The sequence below is a fragment of the Sturnus vulgaris genome, chromosome 20 (assembly GCF_052056855.1).
Source record: "Sturnus vulgaris isolate bStuVul1 chromosome 20, bStuVul1.hap1, whole genome shotgun sequence".
In the NCBI taxonomy this organism is placed as follows: domain Eukaryota; kingdom Metazoa; phylum Chordata; class Aves; order Passeriformes; family Sturnidae; genus Sturnus; species Sturnus vulgaris.
In genome coordinates this window covers 9728713-9753359 of record NC_142262.1, presented here as the reverse complement: position 1 = coordinate 9753359, position 24647 = coordinate 9728713, and the positions used below count along the sequence as shown (strand labels likewise).

At 44.1% G+C, this 24647-nt stretch overlaps 1 protein-coding gene across 1 annotated transcript; it reads left to right on the top strand.

The window, feature by feature from the left end:
- The first annotated feature begins 4801 nt into the window (after positions 1-4801).
- Positions 4802-20344, top strand: LOC106858422 (myosin heavy chain, skeletal muscle, adult-like). Its single transcript, XM_088176576.1, has 38 exons — positions 4802-5008; positions 5097-5240; positions 5332-5488; positions 7419-7446; positions 7545-7656; positions 7739-7831; positions 7961-8024; positions 8121-8219; positions 8310-8413; positions 8512-8650; positions 9289-9407; positions 9506-9655; positions 10224-10394; positions 11176-11485; positions 11637-11713; positions 11963-12050; positions 12144-12261; positions 12586-12709; positions 12796-12932; positions 13037-13292; positions 14064-14306; positions 14412-14588; positions 14674-14819; positions 14907-14997; positions 15086-15475; positions 15629-15755; positions 15925-16043; positions 16499-16695; positions 17052-17235; positions 17322-17487; positions 17659-17783; positions 17901-18209; positions 18303-18506; positions 18772-18897; positions 18992-19162; positions 19250-19354; positions 19497-19592; positions 20189-20344. The coding sequence occupies exons 1-38, from the start codon at positions 4802-4804 to the stop codon at positions 20342-20344; spliced, it is 5829 nt and encodes a 1942-aa protein (XP_088032702.1).
- The last annotated feature ends 4303 nt before the right edge of the window (positions 20345-24647 follow it).

Sequence of the window (24647 nt, the reverse complement as noted above, 5' to 3'; positions counted from 1 at the left end):
ACATGTGAAAGTTTCTTTATGAATCTATAAATGAGTACTTCTTCATCTACAGCCCTCTGATTGAATGTTCTACTGAATAAAAAGACATCCTGAAGACATGTTGGAAATTTCAGACTGCATTGGGAAACTAGTGAAAAAGTAGAAACTAGTGACACTGCAAGAGATAGTTGATCAGCATATAAAAATTATAAATTGGACATAAATTCTGCTGCACCATAATGAAAGAGGAAATTGGACCTCACAGTTTATTTTCTACTGTAGTGGACCCTGCTGGCTGCCACAGGGCAATCTGTCTACAATAACATTAAACCTAGACCAAATGAAAAGGCCTTCCTTGCCAAATGTGAGAAGTCAGCATTTTCAATCAGGTTTTTCAAGCTGCAAAACAGAATAGATGAAAATTATATGATGACCTGATCACTATTTTCCTAGGTTTATTTTTGGCAATAGGTTCTGACATCAGAACAAGGACCATAGGGCTTCATTCACTGAAAAAACTCATTATTAAAAGTACTGAAACATGGATAAAAGTAATGAAGAAAATATCACTCTTCCAGGCTGTGAAAAGTCTTCCATAATGGAATGTTATAAACTCTAGTCTCCAGTTTACAATGGAAATCTAAAATTTGTGAGATTTTCCCAGGCCATAGGCTGAAATCTGTGTATGTACATACTTGTTGCTACGTATTTTCTCTTTGTGCCTGCTAACACGGAGTCTGAGATAGAAGAAGTCATATCCTAAGGGCTGGCACATAGTGAGGCAGCTGCTTGATGTCTTTCTCAAGATGGTTCTATTTTCAGCATGCTTCAGTCTCCTCTCCATGGGAAATGTCAGCACTGCAATACCTTGCCCACCCCACATTGCTGAGCAGGACATTCTGTATCCAGGGTCTGTGCTCCCTCTCCTCTTTTTGAGTGTGCTGTGCTTTGCTCTCAGCTGCAGCAGAGACCAGCCCTGCAGTGATAGTAGCAGAACTAGGAGACAGTGGTGGGCAGGATCTATTTAGTTTTTCTTTTAGCATTAAGGCATTGCTGCTGCTTTCAGTACACCCTTTCCTAAGGACTAGCAGCCAAACAGCTGCCTTGCCATATGCCTCACTCTTGTCGCAAGAGTGAGTCCACATCCTGCACAGCACGACATAAAAAAAAAGAAAACAAATTTCAAAAGTGCTCTACTGAGTAGACTGGCTTTTTCATTTGCCCCTGGGAAGGCAAAGATTTGCAGTTCCAAATGTGAGGGAAGAGAACCCCCAGTTGTCACCGTAGGAGAAGCATCAGACATCCCTCACTCTTCTTTCATTGTCTCAAGAGTTGTTACATACTTCCTCTGTCTGAACTTTATAAATCATAACTTTCATCTTTCTGCTCAAAGCAGAACACTCCCTTATTTTTACAGACATGGGGATGCTGTGATTTTAGCTGTTAAAATCAGAAGGCACATTTTGTTCTCATATGGTACATGTAAAAACCATGATAATTTGCAACTAAATTTTCCTTATTAGGGACGTGCAGAATGTCTCTTGTATCTCATCTTTCAGGGAAACTGAATTGAGTATCTTTTCAATATAATATACCTTCATATTTATCATTATAATATCTTTATATCCATATATGTATGTAACTTAAGATTCTGGAAATCACTTCAAGTGCTCTATATGTGAGTTGTATTTCAAGAGTTGACATACTGTCCATGAGGGAATGTGAGCTACAATAGGTTTCTGCTTTTCTCGTTTCAGTAAAATTACCTTGGATTTAATTACAATGGGTTGCAGGTTTTTGCCAGATGGCACAGAGAATCCTTAGCAACTAGCCGTTTAATAAAGAAACCTGTTTCAAGAAACACTTTTTCTTTCAGACAGGACAAAAGCTATTAGTTCATAATGTGAAAACTAAATAATATTTCCTTTAGTATACATGAAACTGATTTTCTGACCCCAGCCTCTCTTACTAAATGGTACTCTTGAAGTTTGTTTTTTGATGGGATCATTTCATGCATTTTACCATTTGATATACAGAATTTTGACAAGGTTTTTAGAAGATAAAGTCTGTCTAGTTTCATATGTAGGCTCTAGAATTGGCTCTGTCATATACAGGCTTCTGCTAATGGCAGTACAGACCATGGCCTTTGGAATACAAGAGCTTTCTTAGATCATGACTAAGAGGTCAAGTTATAATCTTAATGAATTTTTAAAATAAAAATTATTCAAATAAGTAATTTGGTTTATGAATGTAGTTAAAATATCCAAGGAAAGTTTTCTTACTGATGACTATATTCAGAAAAATACCAATATTGGCTTTTGTAGCTTTTCTGTATTCAGTGTTGTTGTGAGACTAGATTAAACGGTTTGCAATCAAGAATTTTGGTCATTAATGGCATTTCACACATACACACACAAACATATCAAATTCCAATCCTTGTCTCCAATGATCAATTTTTTCTTTGTCTCTCTTGTGTTTCAGTTGCTGACAAGGCAGCCTACCTGATGAGTCTGTACTCAGCAGACCTGCTTTGACCCTATGTTATCCTTGAGTCAAAGTTGGGAATGACTTTGTGACCAAACCTGTGTTACAAATTCCCTGATTGTCTTAAGGGAATTAGGGCAAACTCCTCTAACAAGGGGAGGTGGCTGATAGCCCAGATGAAGTGCTTCTCTACCAGTGCAGCACTGTGGCAAACAGACAGAAGGAGCTGGTAGCAACTGCCCAGGCAGGAGCTATGGCCTGACTGCTACCACAGAAACTTGTTGGGATGGACTGTATGATTGACATGTGCTGTGACTGACAGTGGTTGGAATAGTCAGGGAAGGGATAGTCAAGGAAGGAGAGATGAGGGAGTTGCCCTGATGAGATGCATCCCCAGATCCTGAGGGAATTGGCTGATGAAGTGGATAAACCACTATCCCTCACATGCAACAAGTCGTGGCTTGATGAAGTTCCACTGACTGAAAACCCCCCATTTTTGAAAAGGGGCAAAAGAAAGATCCAGGGAACAACAGGCTGGTCAGTTTTCCCTCTGCATGGCAAGATCATGGAGCAGATCCTTCTGGAAAATATGCTATGGTACATTTGCTGGATGATCGCACATAGAGTTGTGGTCAATGGCTTGAATTTCAGGTGGAGACCAGTAACAAGTCGTGTTCCCCAATGAGTTGTTTTGAAACCAGATTTTACATATTTGTCAAGAACATGGACAGTGGGATTGAGGACACTGTCTGCAAGTTTGCTGATAATACCAAGCCATGTGTTGCAATCAACACACTGGAGGGAAGATAGATTCTGGTTGGATATAAAAGTGACATTTTTAAAAAAGAGGCCAGTGAGAGATATGCCCCAGAATGAGGGAATGCCCCTGGGATCACTGAAAGTGTGCAAGCTCAGGTTGAATGGGGCTTTGAGCAACCTGATCTAGTCAAAGATATTCCTGCCCACAGCAGTGGTTTTGCACTAGATGATTCTTTTAAGGTTCCTTCCAACCCAAACCATTCTGTGATTTGTCCTCTAAGTTCTGTATGTCTTTGGAAATCAGAGATTGCACAGACACAGGACTTCTGATGCCCCCCTGCGCTCACTGTTTTACACAGGTTGTTTCTGAGCTCCTCCTGTTCAGGACAGAGGGTGTTTCCACCAGCTTCCCCCTGCCCTGCACAGGGAGCCCAGGGCTGAACTCTGGCTTTGAACTCCAGAAAGTTGCATGCTTATCCCTGGAACAAGCTTTTCATGCCTAGGCCAGTGATTGATGTTGGGTATCTCCTTGGATCACATTTACTGACCTTGTCCCTCTGCTTTCACTGGGCTTTACCCACTGAGCTCTTAACAATCAAAACACCAATGACCAGGAGAAGAGCATGCTTAAAGGGGTTCCAGTGGCAGTGATATTTGTGATGGGATGGAAATGCTGGACTGAGGATGTATCAGAGTCACACCACAGTCATGCAATAAAAATCTGCCTTGAGTACACGGGTAAACCATTGGAAATGCAGTAGTATAGTTCATTCGTGCTACATCCAAATTTTCCAAATGCCTCGACTAACTGAACTTCTGTCCTTATGTCTCTAGACAAATTATTTATAGTCAATACATTCACAGCATTGGTAAGATACAAAACATTTCTAAATATATCCTATTAAATCAAATGACAATTTTGCCCTTAGTTCAGTTTGCCAGACAATGCCTTGCCAAAGAATGTTTGCCAAAAAATGTTTTGACCGAAGAAAGGGGAAGAATCCAGAGCATCTGCCAACCAGACTCTATAAAAGTGTCTTTGCAGCACTCTGCCCTGTCTACTAGAAAAGTTTCAAGGTAAGTGCACTGGACCTAGCTATTAGGTATCCACATTATTGCATATTATGCGTATATATTTTTTCCTTTGAAACTGGTTTCCAACTAAATTTTTCCATCTGCTTTTAAGGCTATAGCAGCTATTCTATTTATACCTTTTTTTTTTTTAGTTTTACAGTAGAATAAAAAAATTCCCTTAACATACTTCATATTCTCAAATATGACACTACAACCCATAAAGCCAAAGTAAAATCTCTACAGTACCATAAGACACAAATAAAAGAAATTTTTACAAGGTTATTATAAATTATGTAAGGATGAAATAATATTTTTCTCTTCTGAGTTTAAATAATTAAACACAAGGAAGGCAATTTTTAGTAGATTTAACAATTCTAGTAAGCACTCAATTTTAAAGCATTAGAAAAGCAGTCCTTGCAAGGAAGGTACATTAATGATCTATTCATGTTACATTTCTTTTCTCCCACAGGGTTCTTTGCTGATGTGCCTTCAGTAAAGTGCAGACATGGCCTCTGCAGATGCTGAGTTAGCTTGCTTTGGGGAGGCGGCTCCTTACCTCCGAAAATCGGAGAAGGAGAGAATTGAGGCCCAGAACAAGCCTTTTGATGCCAAGACATCTGTCTTTGTGGCTCATCCTAAAGAATCCTTTGTGAAAGGCAAAATTGAGAGCAGGGAATCAGGCAAAGTCACTGTCAAGACTGAAGCGGGAGAGGTGAGTCAAAAACAAGGCTGAAGGACAACATTTGATCCCCACTTTGAGCTTTCAGGTGATACACGTGAATCTTTCTGTTTCTTGGCAGACTCTGACTGTGAAAGAAGATCAAATCTTCTCCATGAACCCTCCCAAGTATGACAAAATCGAGGACATGGCCATGATGACCCACCTCCACGAACCCGCCGTGCTGTACAACCTCAAAGAGCGTTACGCAGCCTGGATGATCTACGTAAGTGGCAGCAGCAGCTTCCTTTGGGCAGCCTCAGGAGCTGCTGGGCCAGGCTCAGGGGAAGCCAACGTGCTGTGTCCCTTCCTCACAGACCTACTCGGGTCTCTTCTGCGTCACTGTCAACCCCTACAAGTGGCTGCCGGTGTACAACCCCGAGGTGGTGTTGGCCTACCGAGGCAAGAAGCGCCAGGAGGCCCCTCCACACATCTTCTCCATCTCTGACAACGCCTATCAGTTCATGCTCACTGGTGAGTGACTTGGATTTCTTTACAATCACTTGGCTGTGAACACTCACAAAGGAGAAAATGTCTTTTTATGGCAAAGCAGTTCAGTTTAATGGTTGTGAGGTTTCATGCTGTCATGTCATTGGAAATGATGTCAACTTTCCCTTGGTTGAAGAGGATCAGGTTAGAGATCATTTAGTCAAACCTGACGTCCACAAGTTTATCCTAATGGAATGAACCTGCAAGTGCTGAGGGAACTAAAGGACATGGTATCTTGGCCTCTCTCATTCCTTGGAATGCTCATGGCAGTCAGGAGACGTGTGTGAGGACTGGAAGAAAGCAAATGTCACACATCTTCAGAAAGGGCAAAAAGGAAAATCCAAGGAACTACAGAACTGTCACCTGAGCATTCACCTGAGTGCTGGAATGGCTAATCCTGGAGGCTATCTCTAAGAATGCAGAGTACAAGAAATTGATCAGGAGTAGTCAGCATGGATTCACCAAAGGGAAATTATGCTTAACCAACCTGATTTCTTTCTACAATGGGACAACTGCATGGAGACATGAAGGGAGAGCACTGGATATTGTCTACCTGGATTTCAGCACGGGTTTTGATGGTGCTTTTCATGATATCCTCATAGGCAAACTCAGAAAGTGAGGGCTAGGCAAGTGGATGGTGAGCTGGACGGAACACTGTGCAAATGGCATATCTCAAAGGGTTTTAAAAAGGCTTGTTCTGGGCCTTCAACTGTTCAACATTTAAAAAAATAATCTGGAAGTGATGGAAATATTTCTGATCTGGCTAAATTCTTAAGGTCAGCATAAATTAACTTTAACAAAGAAGAATTTCAGGGGGAATTTATTACATTAAGTTCTTATCCAGTGAAGTTGAAAGGAGTTTTTGTGAACAAGAGTGTAAAAAAAATGCCATGGGGGAAAAAAGTGTCATTGCCAGGAACTCTTATAAGTATCTTCTAATACTGTTTCAAAATTTTGTCTCAAAGATCATAAATCTAAAAAATAAAAAGCTGAAACCTGGAGATCACTGAGCAAGAAATAGAAACCAAAACAGAAAGCATGCAACGCAAAGGGTATCTGCACCCGGTGTGCCATATGCATTTTCAAGCTTCCTTCTTCAGAAAAGAATGTAGTAAAATGGAACAAGTCGAGAGGAAGATGAAAAGGTTTCCAAAATGTAGGACAGGCTGTGCTGGTAACTCTAGAAAGAAGAAAATTGTTACTTTATAAAATTATGCATGGCAAGGAGAAGATGAATAGACAACACAGAGTACATGATGAAACAAGCTCAACACCAGGAACATATCTTTGCCGTCATCATTAAGTGGTTCATAAATGGAGCATAACAATGGAACAGAAAAAGAAGTGAGCATGGATTAAGACCACAAACAGATGAAATTGTGGGAAACAAACTCAGCTCAAGTTACCAAAGAGAGGAGAATTAATTCTAGTTCTGGAAGTACCAAAACTTTAATATTATAGAGTAGAATATGCTGATAAAGGATACTTCATCTTTATGATGTTTCCGTGATTTTATTTTAGCAACAATCAATCAGGAACCAACATAAAAACCATTTATAGGGTCTTGTGGACTGATTAGGAGTGGTTGTTCCTATGTAATAAAGTTTATGAGAAGCACATGTTCCAGGTCAGTTCAGCTTGCTGATAGACCACTTAATCACTAACTCTGCAAAACTGATCCATAGTTGGAATAATTTTCATAAACAAAATGAAGTGTCACATTAAGGGAATATCCAGAAAAAGAAATTCATGTGTACTACACCTGACACCATTGGGTTGAGATATCAGCTTTCCACCTGCAGCTGGGAAGATTAAGATATTCAAAATGAGTGAAGGCATACAGGTTTATGAAAGAAATTAGCTGCCTATTGCCACTGTATTAATAATAATCACTTCTCTTCTGCCTTGTTCACAGACCGGGAGAACCAGTCCATCCTGATCACGTACGTACACCCCCTGTGCGGGTCCCTGCAGGGCTCTCTGGTGCCAGGGCACCTCCTGCCTGACCACGCACCCTCTGCTTCTCTCTTGGCTTTGGCAGCGGAGAATCCGGTGCCGGGAAGACTGTGAACACAAAGCGTGTCATCCAGTACTTTGCAACAATTGCAGCCAGTGGAGAGAAGAAGAAGGAGGAGAAATCAGGCAAAATGCAGGTGAGTCAGGAAGAACAGCCTGAACATTTGGCCTGGCATTGCCCTGCCAACTAAACACAGTCACTGAATAATTCCCCTGCAGGGAACGCTTGAGGATCAAATCATCAGCGCCAACCCACTGCTGGAGGCCTTTGGAAACGCCAAGACCGTGAGGAACGACAACTCCTCACGCTTTGTGAGTTCTTGCTTTGCATAAAATCTCTCCCCCTCATGGCATCACAAATGATGCTGGAGCAGTTCTTCATGCAAAGGAGACGTCAGCAGTACACATCCAGGCTGACCTGCTGCTGCTTCTGCTTAACAGGGCAAATTCATCAGAATCCACTTTGGTGCCACAGGCAAACTGGCTTCTGCTGACATTGAAACTTGTAAGAGATTTTCCTGGACTGCTCCCATCCCTTCCCAAATTCCCACATCCATGTACATTCCCACAAGTGCCTAACTCTTTCTACCATCCTTGCCAGATCTGCTGGAGAAGTCCAGGGTCACTTTCCAGCTCAAGGCGGAAAGGAGCTATCACATCTTTTATCAGATCATGTCCAACAAGAAGCCAGAGCTAATTGGTAGGAAGGAGCATTACGGCCTTTTGAACAGTTCCCTCTCTCACCTGATGGGCTAAAGTAAGCCTTTGCCTTGCTTCTTCCTGCTTTCAGAAATGCTCCTCATTACTACCAACCCTTATGATTTTGCCTTCGTGAGTCAAGGGGAGGTCACTGTCCCCAGCATTGATGACCAGGAGGAGCTCATGGCTACAGATGTAAGTAACACACAACAACTTAGCTCCTGGGCATGTCTTGAGGGTGACATCTCTGCCCCACTAAGGACATGTTTTTGAATTCATTCTTTTGACTGCAGAGTGCCATTGACATCCTGGGCTTCACTCCAGATGAGAAAACAGCCATCTACAAGCTGACAGGGGCTGTCATGCACTACGGGAACCTGAAGTTCAAGCAGAAACAACGAGAGGAGCAGGCAGAGCCTGATGGCACAGAAGGTATCACCAAATTCAGCGGCTGGTTTGTGCCAAGCCCTTCTCTGCCTCCAGAGGTGATATGTTAGCCTCCAGAGGCACACTGCAGTTGGACAGAGTCTCCAGTTAAAACACTGGGAATTCTGGTTTTGCCTCCGGTCCCTCTCACTGCAGAGGTGCTTTCCTAGTCATGGGAAGTTCCATTATTCTATTCAGTGGTGTCTCCCCAAACACAAGCTGCCTGAAAGCAGGAACTTCAATTACAACACAGGATAGCTCTCTCTCTCTCTTGAAAACCTCCAAGCACTAAGGCACCCAGATGGGCAATTGTCTTTTTGGTGATATAACTCCTGCAAGCTGTGCTACCCAGAAATCCCCTTCCCACAGAAAGAGAATGGACCTTGCCTTATGTCTTGCTAGAGGCTTTTGTTCTTCTTCTGGGAAATTCCAGGTTCAACCTCTTCCTATCCAATCATACTTGTTCTTGCTTTCAAAGAAAACCATCAGTAGTGTCCAGAATTTGCATTTCTTCACAGGCTTTCTGTGTGAGATGAGATAAATCTTCTTCCATTCCTAGAACATGAACAGCAGCGTTGTTCACATTACCTGAATTCTAGAGATTATCCATAAATAAATGCTTTTCTCTCCTTCCCCACCTCTAGTGGCTGACAAGGCTGCCTACCTAACGGGCCTTAACTCAGCTGAATTTCTCAAGGCCTTGTGTTACCCCCGAGTCAAGGTTGGGAATGAATACGTGACCAAAGGTCAAAACGTGACACAGGTAACTTCTGACAGTTGCAAATGCACAGCTTGAAGGAGTACATGCACATTTTTCTTTGTCCTTCAGAGGTAACTCTAGTCCTGTCTCTTTTACTCTAGGTGAACAACGCTGTGGGTGCCCTGGCAAAGGCTGTCTTTGAGAAGATGTTCCTGTGGATGGTTGTTCGCATTAACCAACAGCTGGACACGAAGCAGCCCAGGCAGTACTTCATTGGTGTCCTGGACATTGCTGGCTTTGAGATCTTTGATGTAAGGAGCAAAGATTTGACAGCACAGTCAAGCAATGGGCAAGGAGGGGTCATGAGTACTCAGAAATACATAGAAGACTAAGGCTCACACAGCTGTGGGCCAAAGGGGTGGATGCTTTTGTAGACGTAGTGGTCTGGGCAAGTTCACAGCATGTTTCCTGTGCTGTGAATACAGTGATGATGCAAGGACTTCTGTGTCAGAACTCAGAAACACCCAGATGATTGATCTGAGGCCAGGGAAATTCTTGGGTGGGACACTGAGGAGGTTTCTACTGCCCAGGAACTCAGACAGCTGATACCTATGGAGCTACTGACCTTACTGAAGACTTTCAGTTGAGTAGCAGAGTGAAAAAGAATTGTAACTTTTGGCTTGATTTGCAAAGTAATAATGGAAATGTCCTTCAAGGACAGTGAGTGTTAGAGTAGAAGGCCTGCTAAGGAAACACATGCTGGTACTGTAGGGTTGGGATTAGTGATTCAACTTCAAGCAGCCTTAGGAGAATGGTGGCAAAGGCCTGTGTGTTTTGGCACACCTTGTGAACCTGTGCACCTTTCCTTGCTTTGGGCAGTTCAACAGCTTTGAGCAGCTGTGCATCAACTTCACCAATGAGAAACTGCAACAGTTCTTCAACCACCACATGTTCGTGCTGGAGCAGGAGGAGTACAAGAAGGAGGGGATTGAATGGGAGTTCATTGACTTTGGCATGGACCTGGCTGCCTGCATTGAGCTCATTGAGAAGGTACCTTTCCCATGCAAGCCTATGATGGCTGTTGCCATTCTGTGGTATTTCTGAGGTACAGTCAGTTCAGAAAGAACTCACAGCCAGACCTGTAGAATCAGTTATGGAAAGTATTTTGCACTGAAATTTAGTTTAGTGTGGGGAAGAGAAATGGGGAAATGCACATGTGTGTCAAAAGTCTGCATCATCCAGTCTTGAAGCGTGGAAAAGAAACACGGACTCCCACCAACAGACTTCTAAAGACAAACCTGCTTCAGTCTCTTTTTCTTCCTCCTCCAGAGGCTCAAATCCAACATCAAGAGACAAATTTGAGGAATAAATATCATATCACCTGACCTCCCCAAACTATGGAGCCCCTTGTAGTTGTTTTCCCCGTTATTTTTCTTTTTACCATTGCTTCCCCAATTCTACATGCAATTCTCATGTGAACTGGAGAGATGTTCCTAGCAGTTCCATGAAGATAGGCTGCAGGGAGGCAAGGGATGGCAGAAATAAACTCTTTGAGTGAGAACAACTGCTGGTAAACCTGAGCTTTCATTCAGGCTGAGATGCTGCCAACAGCCCAAGCAGTCTTTGACATTCATAGCACAGGCTTCTTGTCATTTTCATAGAATCACAGAATGGTTTGGGTTGGAAGGGATCATAAAGGACATTTTGTTCCAGTCCCATACCATGGGGAGGGACTCCTTCCACTTAACCAGGCAGGTGAATGTCTCATCCAAAGTGATATTGAACATTTCAATTATAACATTTCCTTGTCACTTCTTGTGATTTCTCCCAGCCCATGGGTATCTTCTCCATCCTGGAAGAGGAGTGCATGTTCCCCAAGGCAACTGACACCTCTTTCAAGAACAAGCTCTATGACCAGCACCTGGGCAAGTCCAACAATTTCCAGAAGCCCAAACCTACCAAAGGCAAGACTGAGGCCCACTTCTCCCTGGTGCACTACGCTGGCACAGTGGACTACAACATCACTGGCTGGCTGGAGAAGAACAAGGACCCTCTGAATGAAACTGTCATTGGGCTGTACCAGAAATCATCCTTGAAGACTCTGGCTTTACTCTTTGCCAACTATGGTGGAGCAGATGCCGGTTAGTTATGTAGAAATTGTATTTTTAATATGGGACAAAGTTTTCTCAGAATTAAAGCTGCAAATACTGGAGAAGTGGCTTTGTGTTCTGTAGCATGCATATATATTGCCGGTAATAAAAAATGTTTCTTTTGCTTTTCTGTGACTTGCAGAGGCTGGTGGTGGTGGTGGCAAGAAGGGAGGCAAGAAGAAGGGTTCTTCCTTCCAGACTGTCTCAGCTCTCTTCAGGGTAAGAACAGAATTAATTTCCTCATTTAAATACTCACTGAAATAACATAGGAGTTCAGTGAAATTGCAGTCAGAAGACAAGCCTGTTATTCACTAATACTCTGATCCATATTTATACAATTTTTACGCCCACATAATCATGCATTTCCTATAGTTCAAGACAGAGAAAGACTCAGTTTTTTATGCACATCCTAGAGAAGCAGGAGGTTTTTACTAGATTAAACCTGGACTTTTCCTTGTAATGTCACAGGAGAATTTAAACAAGCTGATGACGAACTTGAGAAGTACTCACCCCCATTTTGTACGGTGCATCATCCCAAATGAAACTAAAACACCTGGTAAGGCAAGCCAAGAGGAGAAAGCTTGAGCAGCAGAAGCTCTTCTCCTGAGTGTCAAACAGCAGAGTGGTCACTAACGGTGGTATTTGCCAGGTGCCATGGAGCACGAGCTGGTGCTGCACCAGCTGCGCTGTAACGGCGTGCTGGAAGGGATCAGGATTTGCAGGAAAGGCTTCCCCAGCAGAGTCCTCTATGCTGACTTCAAACAGAGGTGAGAGCTCTGCATCTCTCTGCCAATTCAGACCAGGCTGAAGCGCCTGATCATCATAACAATCTTTACATTTAACATTGTCATGTTTTGCTGTGAATTTATGATTCATTTTATGCTGATTGTGAGGATTTACTTGCAGTCTGAGTTAATGGTATGAAAGATTCTTGTAGTCTCTTGCAGTGTCTTTCAAGACTTGCACTGTCTTGAATGAATGCACTGTCTAATACGTTATGTTGTTCAGCTGTTGCTGAGTAGGCTGTGAGATTCAATCACAGTGATGGTTTCAGAATTGCTGATTTCCTGATGTCCTGCTTTCTCCTACAGATACAGAGTACTTAATGCCAGTGCTATTCCAGAAGGTCAGTTTATGGATAACAAGAAGGCTTCAGAGAAGCTTCTTGGGTCCATTGATGTTGACCACACCCAGTACAGATTTGGTCACACCAAGGTAGAATCAAGTTCTGTATTTAAATACATTGTGTCCCAATAATGCACTACCCAAAACTGATGTACTGCAATCTTGCCTTTTTGAAGGTGTTCTTCAAAGCTGGACTGATAGGTGTGCTAGAGGAGATGAGAGATGAGAAACTGGCAGAGATTATGACCATGATACAAGCCAGGTGCAGAGGCTTCTTGATGAGAGTGGAGTACCAGAGAATGGTGGAGAGGAGGTAGATACTTCTCACTCCTTTGCTATGTTCTAATGGTAGTTGGCTAATTGAGTTGAAATTCACCAAACACAGGATATTCAATAACCATGTGGATTTGTTTTCAGGGATTCCATCTTCTGTATCCAGTACAACGTTCGTGCATTCATGAATGTCAAACACTGGCCATGGATGAAGCTGTTCTTCAAGATCAAGCCCTTGCTGAAGAGCGCAGAGTCTGAGAAGGAAATGGCCAACATGAAACAAGAGTTTGAGAAAACCAAGGAGGAGCTTGCAAAGTCTGAGGCAAAGAGGAAAGAGCTGGAGGAGAAAATGGTGGCCCTGGTGCAGGAGAAAAATGACCTGCAGCTGCAAGTGCAAGCAGTGAGTATCACTGTTCATTTCTCCTGAGAAAAAGGATGATATACTGTCAGAATGCTTCTTGTCCCACACAGAGATTCACAGGAATTAATGGGTGGTAGAAAACAGTCTAAATCATGCACTCTGAGGCACTCTAATATTGAGTAAACAGATACTGGCAGGGCCATAATGAGACTCGTGGCAGATTCACATGGCACTCACCATTGCTGCTGTGTGAGGACAGACCCATGTAACACCAGCCAATGTGGAGAACTTAGGGCTGGAAGAGAAATGACTTTCAAAGTGCTTCTGTCTAACACAGTATAATCAAACCTGAGAAGGAACCAATTTCCTTAAACTCAATTAGGAAAATTGAGTTTCACCAAAGAAAGCAAATCTTTCCCCACTGAAGTATTCTCATAAATCTTTTATTTCTCAAATATTGTGAAGTTAACTAGTCAATTAAACAGAAGAAGGTATTGCATATTTTTACATGAGAAAAATATACTTAGCCCGTGCTCCTGCTGAAACTAGAAACTTAAGTAAACCCAGTTCCATTCTGCTTGTGTGTGCATGGGGCATTCTCATAGCTAGTCACCCTGAGAGACAAATTTAGAGACATAAAAACTTTGGAGTAAACATTGGTTCCAAATGACAAGGTTTCCCACTAGATACCACTCAAGAATCTTCTTTGCTGGAGTTGAAAGTCAGGTTCAGCTGCTACTCAGTGATAAAAGAGGCAGAACAGAGAAAGTTCAAAACATTCGAACCCACAAAATTCTGTCTCCCCACTAGGAAGCAGATAGCTTGGCTGATGCTGAGGAAAGGTGCGACCAGCTCATCAAAACCAAAATCCAGCTGGAAGCCAAAATTAAGGAGGTGACTGAAAGGGCTGAAGAAGAAGAGGAAATTAATGCTGAGCTGACAGCCAAGAAGAGGAAACTGGAGGATGAATGTTCAGAGCTGAAGAAAGATATTGATGACCTTGAGCTAACACTGGCCAAGGTGGAGAAGGAAAAACATGCCACTGAAAACAAGGTATGAGGCAGAACCTGTCACTCACACTCTGGAAAAGAGCCCTGTGCTGTTACAGGACTAGGATAGCTAATTCCTTTATTTACATTTGATGCCTTCTTCCTAAAGGTGAAAAACCTGACTGAGGAGATGGCAGCCCTGGATGAGACCATTGCCAAGCTGACAAAAGAGAAGAAAGCCCTCCAAGAGGCCCATCAGCAGACCCTGGATGACCTGCAGGTAGAGGAGGACAAAGTCAATACTCTGACCAAAGCCAAGACCAAGCTGGAACAGCAAGTGGATGATGTAAGTACACAGACATGGAGCAGGACCAGGACAGGTCTGGAGCCTGATCAGGCTGGTAGAGCACTGATGGTCTTGTTGTGTTTAGCTGGAAGGGTCCCTGGAGCAAGAGAAGAAACTGCGCATGGACCTGGAGAGAGCTAAGAGGAAACTGGAAGGAGACCTGAAGCTGGCCCAGGACAGCATCATGGATTTGGAGAATGATAAGCAGCAGCTGGATGAGAAACTGAAGAAGTAAGTGTGGCTCTGGGACACCTGAGGGCTGAGCTGGAGCACTTGTCCTTTTTCTTTGAGCTCTAACACAATTCACTTGGCCCAAAGGAAAGACTTTGAAATCAGCCAGATCCAGAGCAAGATCGAAGATGAACAAGCTCTGGGCATGCAATTTCAGAAGAAAATCAAGGAACTGCAGGCAAGTGTCTGTTCCTTCCCCTGCCTTGCTGAGGCTCAGCTCAGGCAGGAGGAGGGCACGGGTGTGAAGGGTCCCTGCTGTTCTGCAGGCCCGTATTGAGGAGCTGGAGGAGGAAATTGAGGCAGAGCGAACTTCTCGCGCTAAAGCAGAGAAGCATCGGGCTGACCTGTCCAGGGAGCTGGAGGAGATCAGTGAGCGCCTGGAAGAAGCAGGAGGGGCTACAGCAGCTCAGATCGAGATGAACAAGAAGCGTGAGGCAGAATTCCAGAAGATGCGCCGTGACCTGGAAGAGGCCACGCTGCAGCACGAAGCCACGGCTGCCGCCCTGCGCAAGAAGCACGCGGACAGCACAGCTGAGCTGGGGGAGCAGATCGACAACCTGCAACGTGTGAAGCAGAAGCTGGAGAAGGAGAAGAGTGAGCTGAAGATGGAGATTGATGACTTAGCCAGCAACATGGAGTCTGTCTCTAAAGCCAAGGTATGGATTGCAGGAGAAAATACTGACAGGGACAAAGCGTGGCACAAAAGCTCCCTCTTCCAGACACAAAATCCCAGAAACAAAGCCCCCACTGTGACAATAAGGTAGAGTCCAGACCATCATCTCTTCTCCCTTCCCGTGTTTCACCTCTAGGCCAACCTGGAGAAGATGTGCCGCACACTGGAAGATCAGCTGAGTGAGCTTAAAACAAAGGACGAGCAGAATCAACGCATGATCAACGACCTCAATACGCAAAGAGCTCGTCTGCAGACAGAGTCTGGTGAGACATCCTCATTCCCAAAGTTCAAAGTTGCCCTGAGCAAGCCAAAGAGGGTGCAAGGTGGCAGCTGGTCTAAGCTGTCCAGGCCATTCCTGGTTATGTGGCTTTATAGGCAGAAGGTATCATAGGACGAACAGTCTGCTTCCTTTTTCCCTCTTTCCCTTCCCAGGTGAATATTCCCGCCAGGTGGAGGAGAAAGATGCTCTGATTTCTCAGCTGTCTAGGGGCAAGCAAGGATTTACCCAACAGATTGAGGAACTCAAGAGACATCTAGAGGAAGAAATCAAGGTCTGGAAGTACCCTAGTGTCCACAGCCTACGTGACCCCCAAAAGCACCTGCAGAACCCTATCTAACACTAGACTGTTCCAGTGTTCCTTCCCTACACACACATACGACTGCAGGGAATGGCACTAATGCACAACCCCCCACTCTTCAACCAGAGAGGGAAGGAAGCAGGATACTTTTGGTCTTGGAGGAAGTCATCCACAAAGCTTCCACAAGATTCTGATGATCCTCTCTAAGACACGATTCAGCCACATAATTACGCAAACAGCAGATTACTGTCCCCAGAGGAGCTGTCCCTAATGCGTCCTGATGCTCCAAAATGTGTCAATGAGGGCTTCACCAGCTCCAAGCTCCACCTATTCCCAACTGGAGTTTCATTCCAATGCCACTGTCAAGTTCACAGTCAAGAGGCATTTCAAGATAAGTATTCAGGTTATCAAACCCAATGTCCCCACAGGCCAAGAATGCCCTGGCCCACGCCCTGCAGTCTGCTCGCCACGACTGTGACTTGCTCCGGGAACAATATGAGGAGGAGCAGGAGGCCAAGGCAGAGCTGCAGCGAGCCATGTCCAAGGCCAACAGTGAAGTGGCCCAGTGGAGAACCAAATACGAGACAGACGCGATTCAGCGCACGGAGGAGCTCGAGGAGGCCAAGTACGTGGGATGCAGAATGGCCAATGATAGGAGAAGACTGAAACTGGTCAAGGGAAATTGGAGCCCCTAATCTCTAAGAGAGTGGGTTAAGACAAGAATGGGAGAATGGGATAGAGGCAACAATACACTGTCCTTGTAAAAATAGGGGAGAGCAGGACGGAGCGAAAAAGTATAGATTAGAAGACAGCCTTTAGAAGTGCTATGACGAGCTTAATCCTCCACAGCTGATAGATCCTTTGTTGTCTGTGAAAAGTGCTTGCCTCAAAACCCCCATAATGACAAATTGCCCTCTCATGACAGTAGAGAACTGATGCCCTTCCAAGCTCTAACGTGACTCTCCACTTCTCTCCTCCCAGGAAGAAGCTGGCTCAACGTTTGCAGGATGCAGAGGAACATGTTGAGGCTGTCAATGCCAAATGTGCCTCCCTGGAAAAGACAAAGCAGAGGCTGCAGAATGAAGTGGAGGACCTGATGATTGATGTGGAGAGATCCAATGCTGCCTGTGCTGCTCTGGATAAGAAGCAGAAGAACTTTGACAAGGTCATTTGGCCTCCAGCACCAGCACTCGTGGCCAGAGCACGCCCCTGTGATGGCCACAGCCCTACTCACAGCCCGTTTCTCTGCAGATCCTGGCAGAATGGAAGCAGAAGTATGAGGAAACGCAGGCTGAGCTGGAGGCCTCCCAGAAGGAGTCGCGCTCTCTCAGCACGGAGCTGTTCAAGATGAAGAATGCCTATGAGGAGTCCTTGGACCACCTGGAGACAATGAAGCGGGAGAACAAGAACTTGCAGCGTAAGTCCCTGCGCCTCTGCTCCTCGCTGCCCTTTCTCACTATCAGCCATTGCCAACATTGTTCATGGGTCTGTGCCTGCAGCTCTGCAGAGATGCCTGTCACCTTGGTGGGACAGGTCCCTTCCCATTTAGCTCTGTGCCTGACCATGCTATTGATCTTTGTTCCTACAGAGGAGATTTCTGACCTCACGGAGCAGATTGCTGAGGGAGGAAAGGCAATTCATGAGCTGGAGAAAATCAAGAAGCAGATTGAGCAGGAGAAATCTGAACTGCAAGCCTCCCTGGAGGAAGCTGAGGTACATAGAATGCCAAACAATGGTATCTTTACGTAGAGTATGGATGTAGTTCTTTGGAGAGATAGCATGAAAAGAAGGCTACCTTTCATGTGACAATCTCCATGCTGAATTGTCCAGGCCTCCCTGGAACATGAAGAGGGGAAGATCCTGCGTCTGCAGCTTGAACTCAACCAAGTGAAGTCTGAGATCGACAGGAAGATAGCAGAGAAGGATGAGGAGATTGACCAACTGAAGAGAAACCACCTCAGAATTGTGGAGTCCATGCAGAGCACTCTGGATGCTGAGATCAGGAGCAGGAATGAAGCCCTGAGGCTGAAGAAGAAGATGGAGGGAGACCTGAATGAAATGGAGATCCAGCTGAGCCATGCCAACCGCCAGGCTGCAGAGGCACAGAAGAACCTGAGAAATACACAGGCTGTGCTCAAGGTCCGTTCAGCAGAGCTACAGAAAGACAAATGAGTTCCCAGACATTTTGCCACAGAACTGACACCTGGCAATTTCTCTTGTCTCTCTTTCCAGGACACTCAGCTGCACTTGGACGATGCTCTCAGGACACAGGATGACCTGAAGGAGCAGGTGGCCATGGTGGAACGCAGAGCAAACCTGCTGCAGGCTGAAGTTGAGGAGCTCCGGGCAGCCCTGGAGCAGACAGAGCGGTCGAGGAAACTGGCTGAGCAGGAGCTTCTGGATGCCACTGAACGTGCACAGCTCCTCCACACCCAGGTCAGGCACTACTGGAAATTATTCCCATTCATAAGTGATACCATAGAATTAAATAGTTATTCATCTTGTAAGTGATTACTGGGTAAACATTTGAAGAAGTGTGCTGCAATATGTTCCCTCCAGCCAGCCCTCAATATCTGGCTTATTGCTCTGGTGCTAAAGAAGTCTCTTGCACTAAAGACTTTGCTAAACTCTACCCACATTTTCAGACCTTTATTCAGGCATTTGGTTTGAAAGTAGGAATCCTGTCTTTCCTGTTACACAGAACACCAGCTTGATCAACACCAAGAAGAAGCTGGAAACAGACATTTCCCAGATCCAGAGTGAAATGGAGGATACCATCCAGGAAGCCCGCAATGCTGAGGAGAAGGCCAAGAAGGCCATCACAGATGTGAGTTGGGTGCTCCTGGCATTGCTGGTGGTGAATGTACTCTGCCCAAAATATCTCCAGCCCTAAAATGGCTTTGACCCTTTGCTCTGATCAGGCGGCCATGATGGCAGAAGAGCTGAAGAAGGAGCAGGACACCAGTGCCCACCTGGAGAGGATGAAGAAGAACCTGGACCAGACAGTGAAGGACCTGCAGCACCGCCTGGAAGAGGCCGAGCAGCTGGCACTGAAGGGAGGGAAGAAGCAGATCCAGAAGCTGGAGGCCAGGGTGTGTAGGGCTGGGTGTGTGTGTGAGTGAGCGTGTCCTTGGAGAGACATTGCCAGGGAAGCTGCAGGGATGGGCTTGTCCTTGCAGGTGCGGGAGCTGGAAGGGGAGGTTGATGCTGAGCAGAAGCGCAGCGCTGAAGCCGTGAAGGGCGTGCGCAAGTACGAGCGCAGGGTGAAGGAACTGACCTACCAGGTAAGGCAGGAGGGCTCCTGCTCTGACAGGGCTTGCTCACAGTGAGTCACATTTTGCACACACCATCCCCAAGGGGAATTGTTGTCCTTGTGTGATGGAGGATTAAGAATTTACTCTCTATCCTGTTTACCAACTACTCTAGTCTGAGGAAGACAGGAAGAATGTCCTCAGACTGCAGGATTTGGTGGACAAGCTGCAAATGAAAGTGAAATCCTACAAGAGACAAGCTGAGGAGGCTGTAAGTATTGCTTGGACAATGGGCAAAGGCCACATTCCATTGGGGCAGCACACACATTGAATGAGACCGAATACCAGGAGAGGGGTATGAAAGAAACTCCTGAGACACAACCGAGTTGGCCACGCTGTTTTGCTCTCGTGTCATGAGGCCCTGGTGAGCTCTGGGCACCCTGTAGTCAGGGAGGTTCTTTAAGGCAAGTTCTGCAGCCTGTTTCCCACAGGAGGCCAGAATAAACAAGCCCAGGGGCCACACCCACTGCCTGACAAGATTCTGAATCTCTGCTAATAATCAGCAGCAGAATGCTTCAGGGTCTTGTTAACCCAATAAGTCACACTGAAAATTGGGCAGGAAGTATTGTGAGATTAGGTACAGAAATGATAAATCCAAAGGGTGAAATTCCTCCTCACATGTGACACAGTCCTGGTGGATGTTGTCACAGTAGGTTCCTGAAAAGGGAAGGATGAGGAGATCTGTGTGAGGCTGATGCGTGAGCAGTGGTGGAAGGGGGATGGAGATGTGCAGCCCCATTGGGCTGACTTGCAGCAGAAGTGAAACCCCTGTCCTGTGCTGACCCCTGACTCCCTTTCCCCTCACAGGAGGAGCTGTCCAATGTCAACCTGTCCAAGTTCCGCAAGATCCAGCACGAGCTGGAGGAAGCCGAGGAGCGGGCTGACATTGCAGAGTCACAGGTCAACAAGCTTCGAGCCAAGAGCAGGGACATTCATGGCAAGAAGATAGAAGAGGAAGAGTGAGAATGTCAAAAGGCAACAAAGTGACCTGAGGGGCTGCACAAAATGTGAACCTCTCTGTCACTTCCTTCTTTCTTCAATTTTTGTTTTGAACCATTTTAATGTCTAGAGAATAAACCCCATAGATTCCTTTGTGTGCATACCATGAGCAGTACTTTTCATTTCTTTCTGGTTTAATTGTTTAGGCCGTTATTACCATTCTTGGTACAGTTTTGCAGTTTTGTTTTTTTTTTATAATCTCTCTGTCACAATGCAGCTTTTTTTCATCTAGTTCCTGACAACTTATCCCTGCTTTTTTCCTTAGTGACTGAGGTGTGGATAGAAAAATAATATCACATGAAGAGAAATGAAGGACAATAATTCTTGATTGTGACTTATGCACGTTCTTCCTACTAGTGTACCCCAGACAATATATTATATTCACCCTTATGGCACCTCAGCACTTTCCAGCTTGCAATTGTCAGGTGTGAGATGCTCCTTTCCCTGGCCTCTGAGAGTGATTTATAGAATGCTAATAACCCAAAGAGTTCATGGGTTTTTTTGTGAAGCTGACAGAAGGTAGTCTTTAGCCTCCACTATTTTTTTTCTTCTTGAATTTAATTAGAAGACCATGAAGAGTATTACATCCCCTTGAATTAAAACTGGAGAAGGTTGATGACAGTTCTGTGAGAATTCCTTTAGTTTCTAGAAATTAGATCAGTGTCTACAAAAGCTGAGTTTTGGCCACATTACTTTCTGACACACTGCCCTGTCTTGGGGAATTTTTCTTTCCTGAAGAGAAAGACCAGCTGTTTGATGTGGTGTTTTCCTTACTGGTGTTCTAGAAACTCAAAACCCCCAGCAGGAGCTTCTCTCACTCACTAGCCTATGGCAAGAGAGGTCAGAGTAGACAGTGAGAAGGGTAGAGACAGCTGGTAGTAGTCCAGCAGTGAAAGGAAAACAGTTCTTTAGTAGCCATCGTTTCCTGTCTAGACTAATGATTTTCCATTCAATGTGCAAATAAGCAACAATGAAGAAGGCAATTAAAGGGCAGATTCTGAGCCTGAGCAGAGATCCGTATAAACTGACAATGAAGACTTGAGTGCAGGGAGAGAAAGTTACCATATGCAGTCCCAGGCCCTGCCTCCTAGGGCAGAGCATGCTACAGATTCTGAATTGCCAGTGACCACTGGACCACGCATGTGTAACACCTCCAGGGAAAAAACTGGTGGGGGAACCGAGGACAGGTGGTCTATGTCCTTCCAAAAGGAGTACTCTGTTAAATTCCAGTCAGCCTTATAGATGAAAAAACACACAAAACTTTGAGAGGATAGATGAGCATGTGGACAGAGAGATACAGAGGATATAATTGACGGGTATCTTCAAAACCTTTCAGCAAGGCTTCCTTCTTATCCTGTGGCTTCATCAGTACTATAAAAGCCTCTTACTCAGATAGAGACAGAATGAAAGAGAAGATTTATGTGTGCCGTGGCCTGTGTTGTTCAATCTACTGATAAAACAGACAACATCAAGCTGGATTGTTCAGTTGATACACCAGTGGGAAGGAATGTCATCCAGGTAAAGAGTTGTCATGAGACCCAATCTGTACTGCTATACTCAGCTCCGGGATCCCCAACAAAAGAAGAAAATTGATCAGGTGGAGGAGATGCAGAGGAGAGCCACAAAAAATGATCCAAATCCTCGAATGCCTCTGCCATGCAGAAAGGCTTACTTAGTATGCCTGCTCAGCACAGAGATGAGAAGGCTCTGAGAAGACCATATTGCAGGTTTTCAATATGTAAAGACAGCTCATAAGAGGGGGAAAGACTATTTACCTAGGCCTGTGGCCATAGGACAAGGGGAAAAGTTTTAAATTAGAAAGGGTTTATTTTAGTTGGATATAAAAGTGACATTTTTAAAAAAGAGGCCAGTGAGACACAGGAACAAACTGGTCCCATAATATGAGAATGTCCCATCATTGGAAGAGTGCGAGCTCAGGTTGAATGGGGCTTTGAGCAACCTGATCTAGTCAAAGATATTCCTGCCCACAGCAGTGGTTTTGCACTAGATGATTCTTTTAAGGTTCCTTCCAACCCAAACCATTCTGTGATTTGTCCTCTAAGTTCTGTATGTCTTTGGAAATCAGAGATTGCACAGACACAGGACTTCTGATGCCCCCCTGCGCTCACTGTTTTACACAGGTTGTTTCTGAGCTCCTCCTGTTCAGGACAGAGGGTGTTTCCACCAGCTTCCCCCTGCCCTGCACAGGGAGCCCAGGGCTGAACTCTGGCTTTGAACTCCAGAAAGTTGCATGCTTATCCCTGGAACAAGCTTTTCATGCCTAGGCCAGTGATTGATGTTGGGTATCTCCTTGGATCACATTTACTCATCTTGTCCCTCTGCTCTTCACTGGGCTCTTTTAATAATCTCTTTAATAATCCTCTTTACCCACTGGGCTCTTTTAATAATCAAATGCCAATGCCCAGGAGAAAAGCACGTTCAGAACTGACACTGTTTAAAGCAGCTCAAGTGACAGTGCCCTTTTTCCTAGAACTTGACCACTAATTCTCCAGAACTACTGGCAAGTTCTCCTTTTCTCAGAGTATTGCCTAAAGCAATACTACTCCAAAACAGGCAGCAACGTGCTGAGAGCTCTTGTTGCTGGAGCTGTATGAATATGTAAGAGTGCAAGATATTTGTGATTTGGGAGTGCTAGGCTGAGGATGTATCAGGGTGCAGAGGATCCTAGACCAATGCTGTGTGTGTGAATTTGGGTAGAGTTGTGTTTCGGCAGAAGGATTCAGATTTTTTTTGGAGTTGTAGGTAATGAAGGCCTGACTTGGTTGAGAGCATTGCTTGGTATACATTGACAAAAAGCACACAAATATTAGCAACATGGGCTTGAGCTCTTTAAGACACGTTAACGCTTCATGTTTGTGTAAGACGAAACAGGAAGTATCACTGTATATTTACTGACTGTATGTCTACTGGGGGTTGAAAGTATTTCCTGGTCTAGGTTACTTTTGCCTCTTAGGCTCTCTTAACCCTTAGAAAAAAATTAATAAATTTTGAGAAACATAAATAATTTTTATATAAATAATTTGCCTATTAATAGAATCACTTGTTCTAAAATGTTATACATTTCTTCTGTATAAGCTCTGTAACAGAAGCATCAACTTTTTCACAATCTGAAATTATTTGCAAAAAACAGTATAATTTTCTTTTTTTTTTTCAAATGTGAGATATTATGAATAATTTGTTTGTTTGAAACTATGAAGAATTTTCTGTTATATCACTTATGACTGACTATTGCAATAGTGAACATTTCTCTAGTATGCACATTTGGAATTTTTTGATTTCTGCAAAATACCAAGTGAGGATTTATTCACATACATATTCAATTGCTTTTATAGCTAAGGAGTCACATTTCACACTGAAGGCACAAACTGCATGTGCAAACTTGAAACCCTACTTGACCTTGCTGCCTTTTAGTTTCTTCTCTATCTGATATTCCTAGCCCACAATGCATCTGGTTTTCCCCTTTTTATTATAATATATAATGAATCACTGAAATAGTTTTAATAATAATTTGTCTTTGTAGAACTGCCTTTTCTAATGATGTAAAGGCAAGCTCTAAGTTCACACGACCACATGAGCAAGATACATTACATTATTTCCCTTTCCCATCTGAAAAAGTACAGAAATGCCAAAGAATCCCATCTGGATCAAAGATTAAGTTACCTGTAAAGACCACAGAAGAACCAATAAATCATACACCCAAGTTCTTCAAGTGCCTTGACCAGTCCAGATTCCAATATTAATAGCCCTGTCAGACTATTTATAGGAAACATATCCCTGGGAATGGTAAGATGCAAAACATTTCTAAATATATCAGATCAAATGACAATTATGCCATTAGTTAAATTTGCCAGACAATATTTTGCCAAAGATGGTTTGTCAAAATATATTTTGACAGAAGGAAAAGGAAGTATCCAAAGCATCTGCATACCAGAGTCTATAAAAGTCTCTTTGGAGTGCTGTGCCCAGTCTTGACAGAAAATTTCAAGGTAAGTGTTTGGCTCCTGTGAACTGCTGGAAAAAACATATACCTTTTTATTCCATTTAACTTCCTATAAGACTTGGATATCCACTTCTGTCATGGACTACTCTATGAGCAATAACTTTATTGTAGGTTTGAAAGCAGCATGCTTTCCTTCAACTTACATATTAGATCTGGATATCTGTGCAACACAAAATGAGTTTTAATGTTTTCAAGCAGCAGTGACCTCTGCCACCAAAATCAATACCAAAATTTAACAACTTTTAA

Coding starts and splice junctions, on each gene's coding strand:
- LOC106858422 (XM_088176576.1), top strand. CDS start 4,802: ATGGCCTCTGCAGATGCTGAGTTAGCTTGCTTTGGGGAGGCGGCTCCT. Junction 12,051..12,143: donor AAATGAAACTAAAACACCTG/GTAAGGCAAGCC, acceptor GGTATTTGCCAG/GTGCCATGGAGCACGAGCTG. Junction 16,696..17,051: donor GAGGAGCTCGAGGAGGCCAA/GTACGTGGGATG, acceptor CTCTCCTCCCAG/GAAGAAGCTGGCTCAACGTT.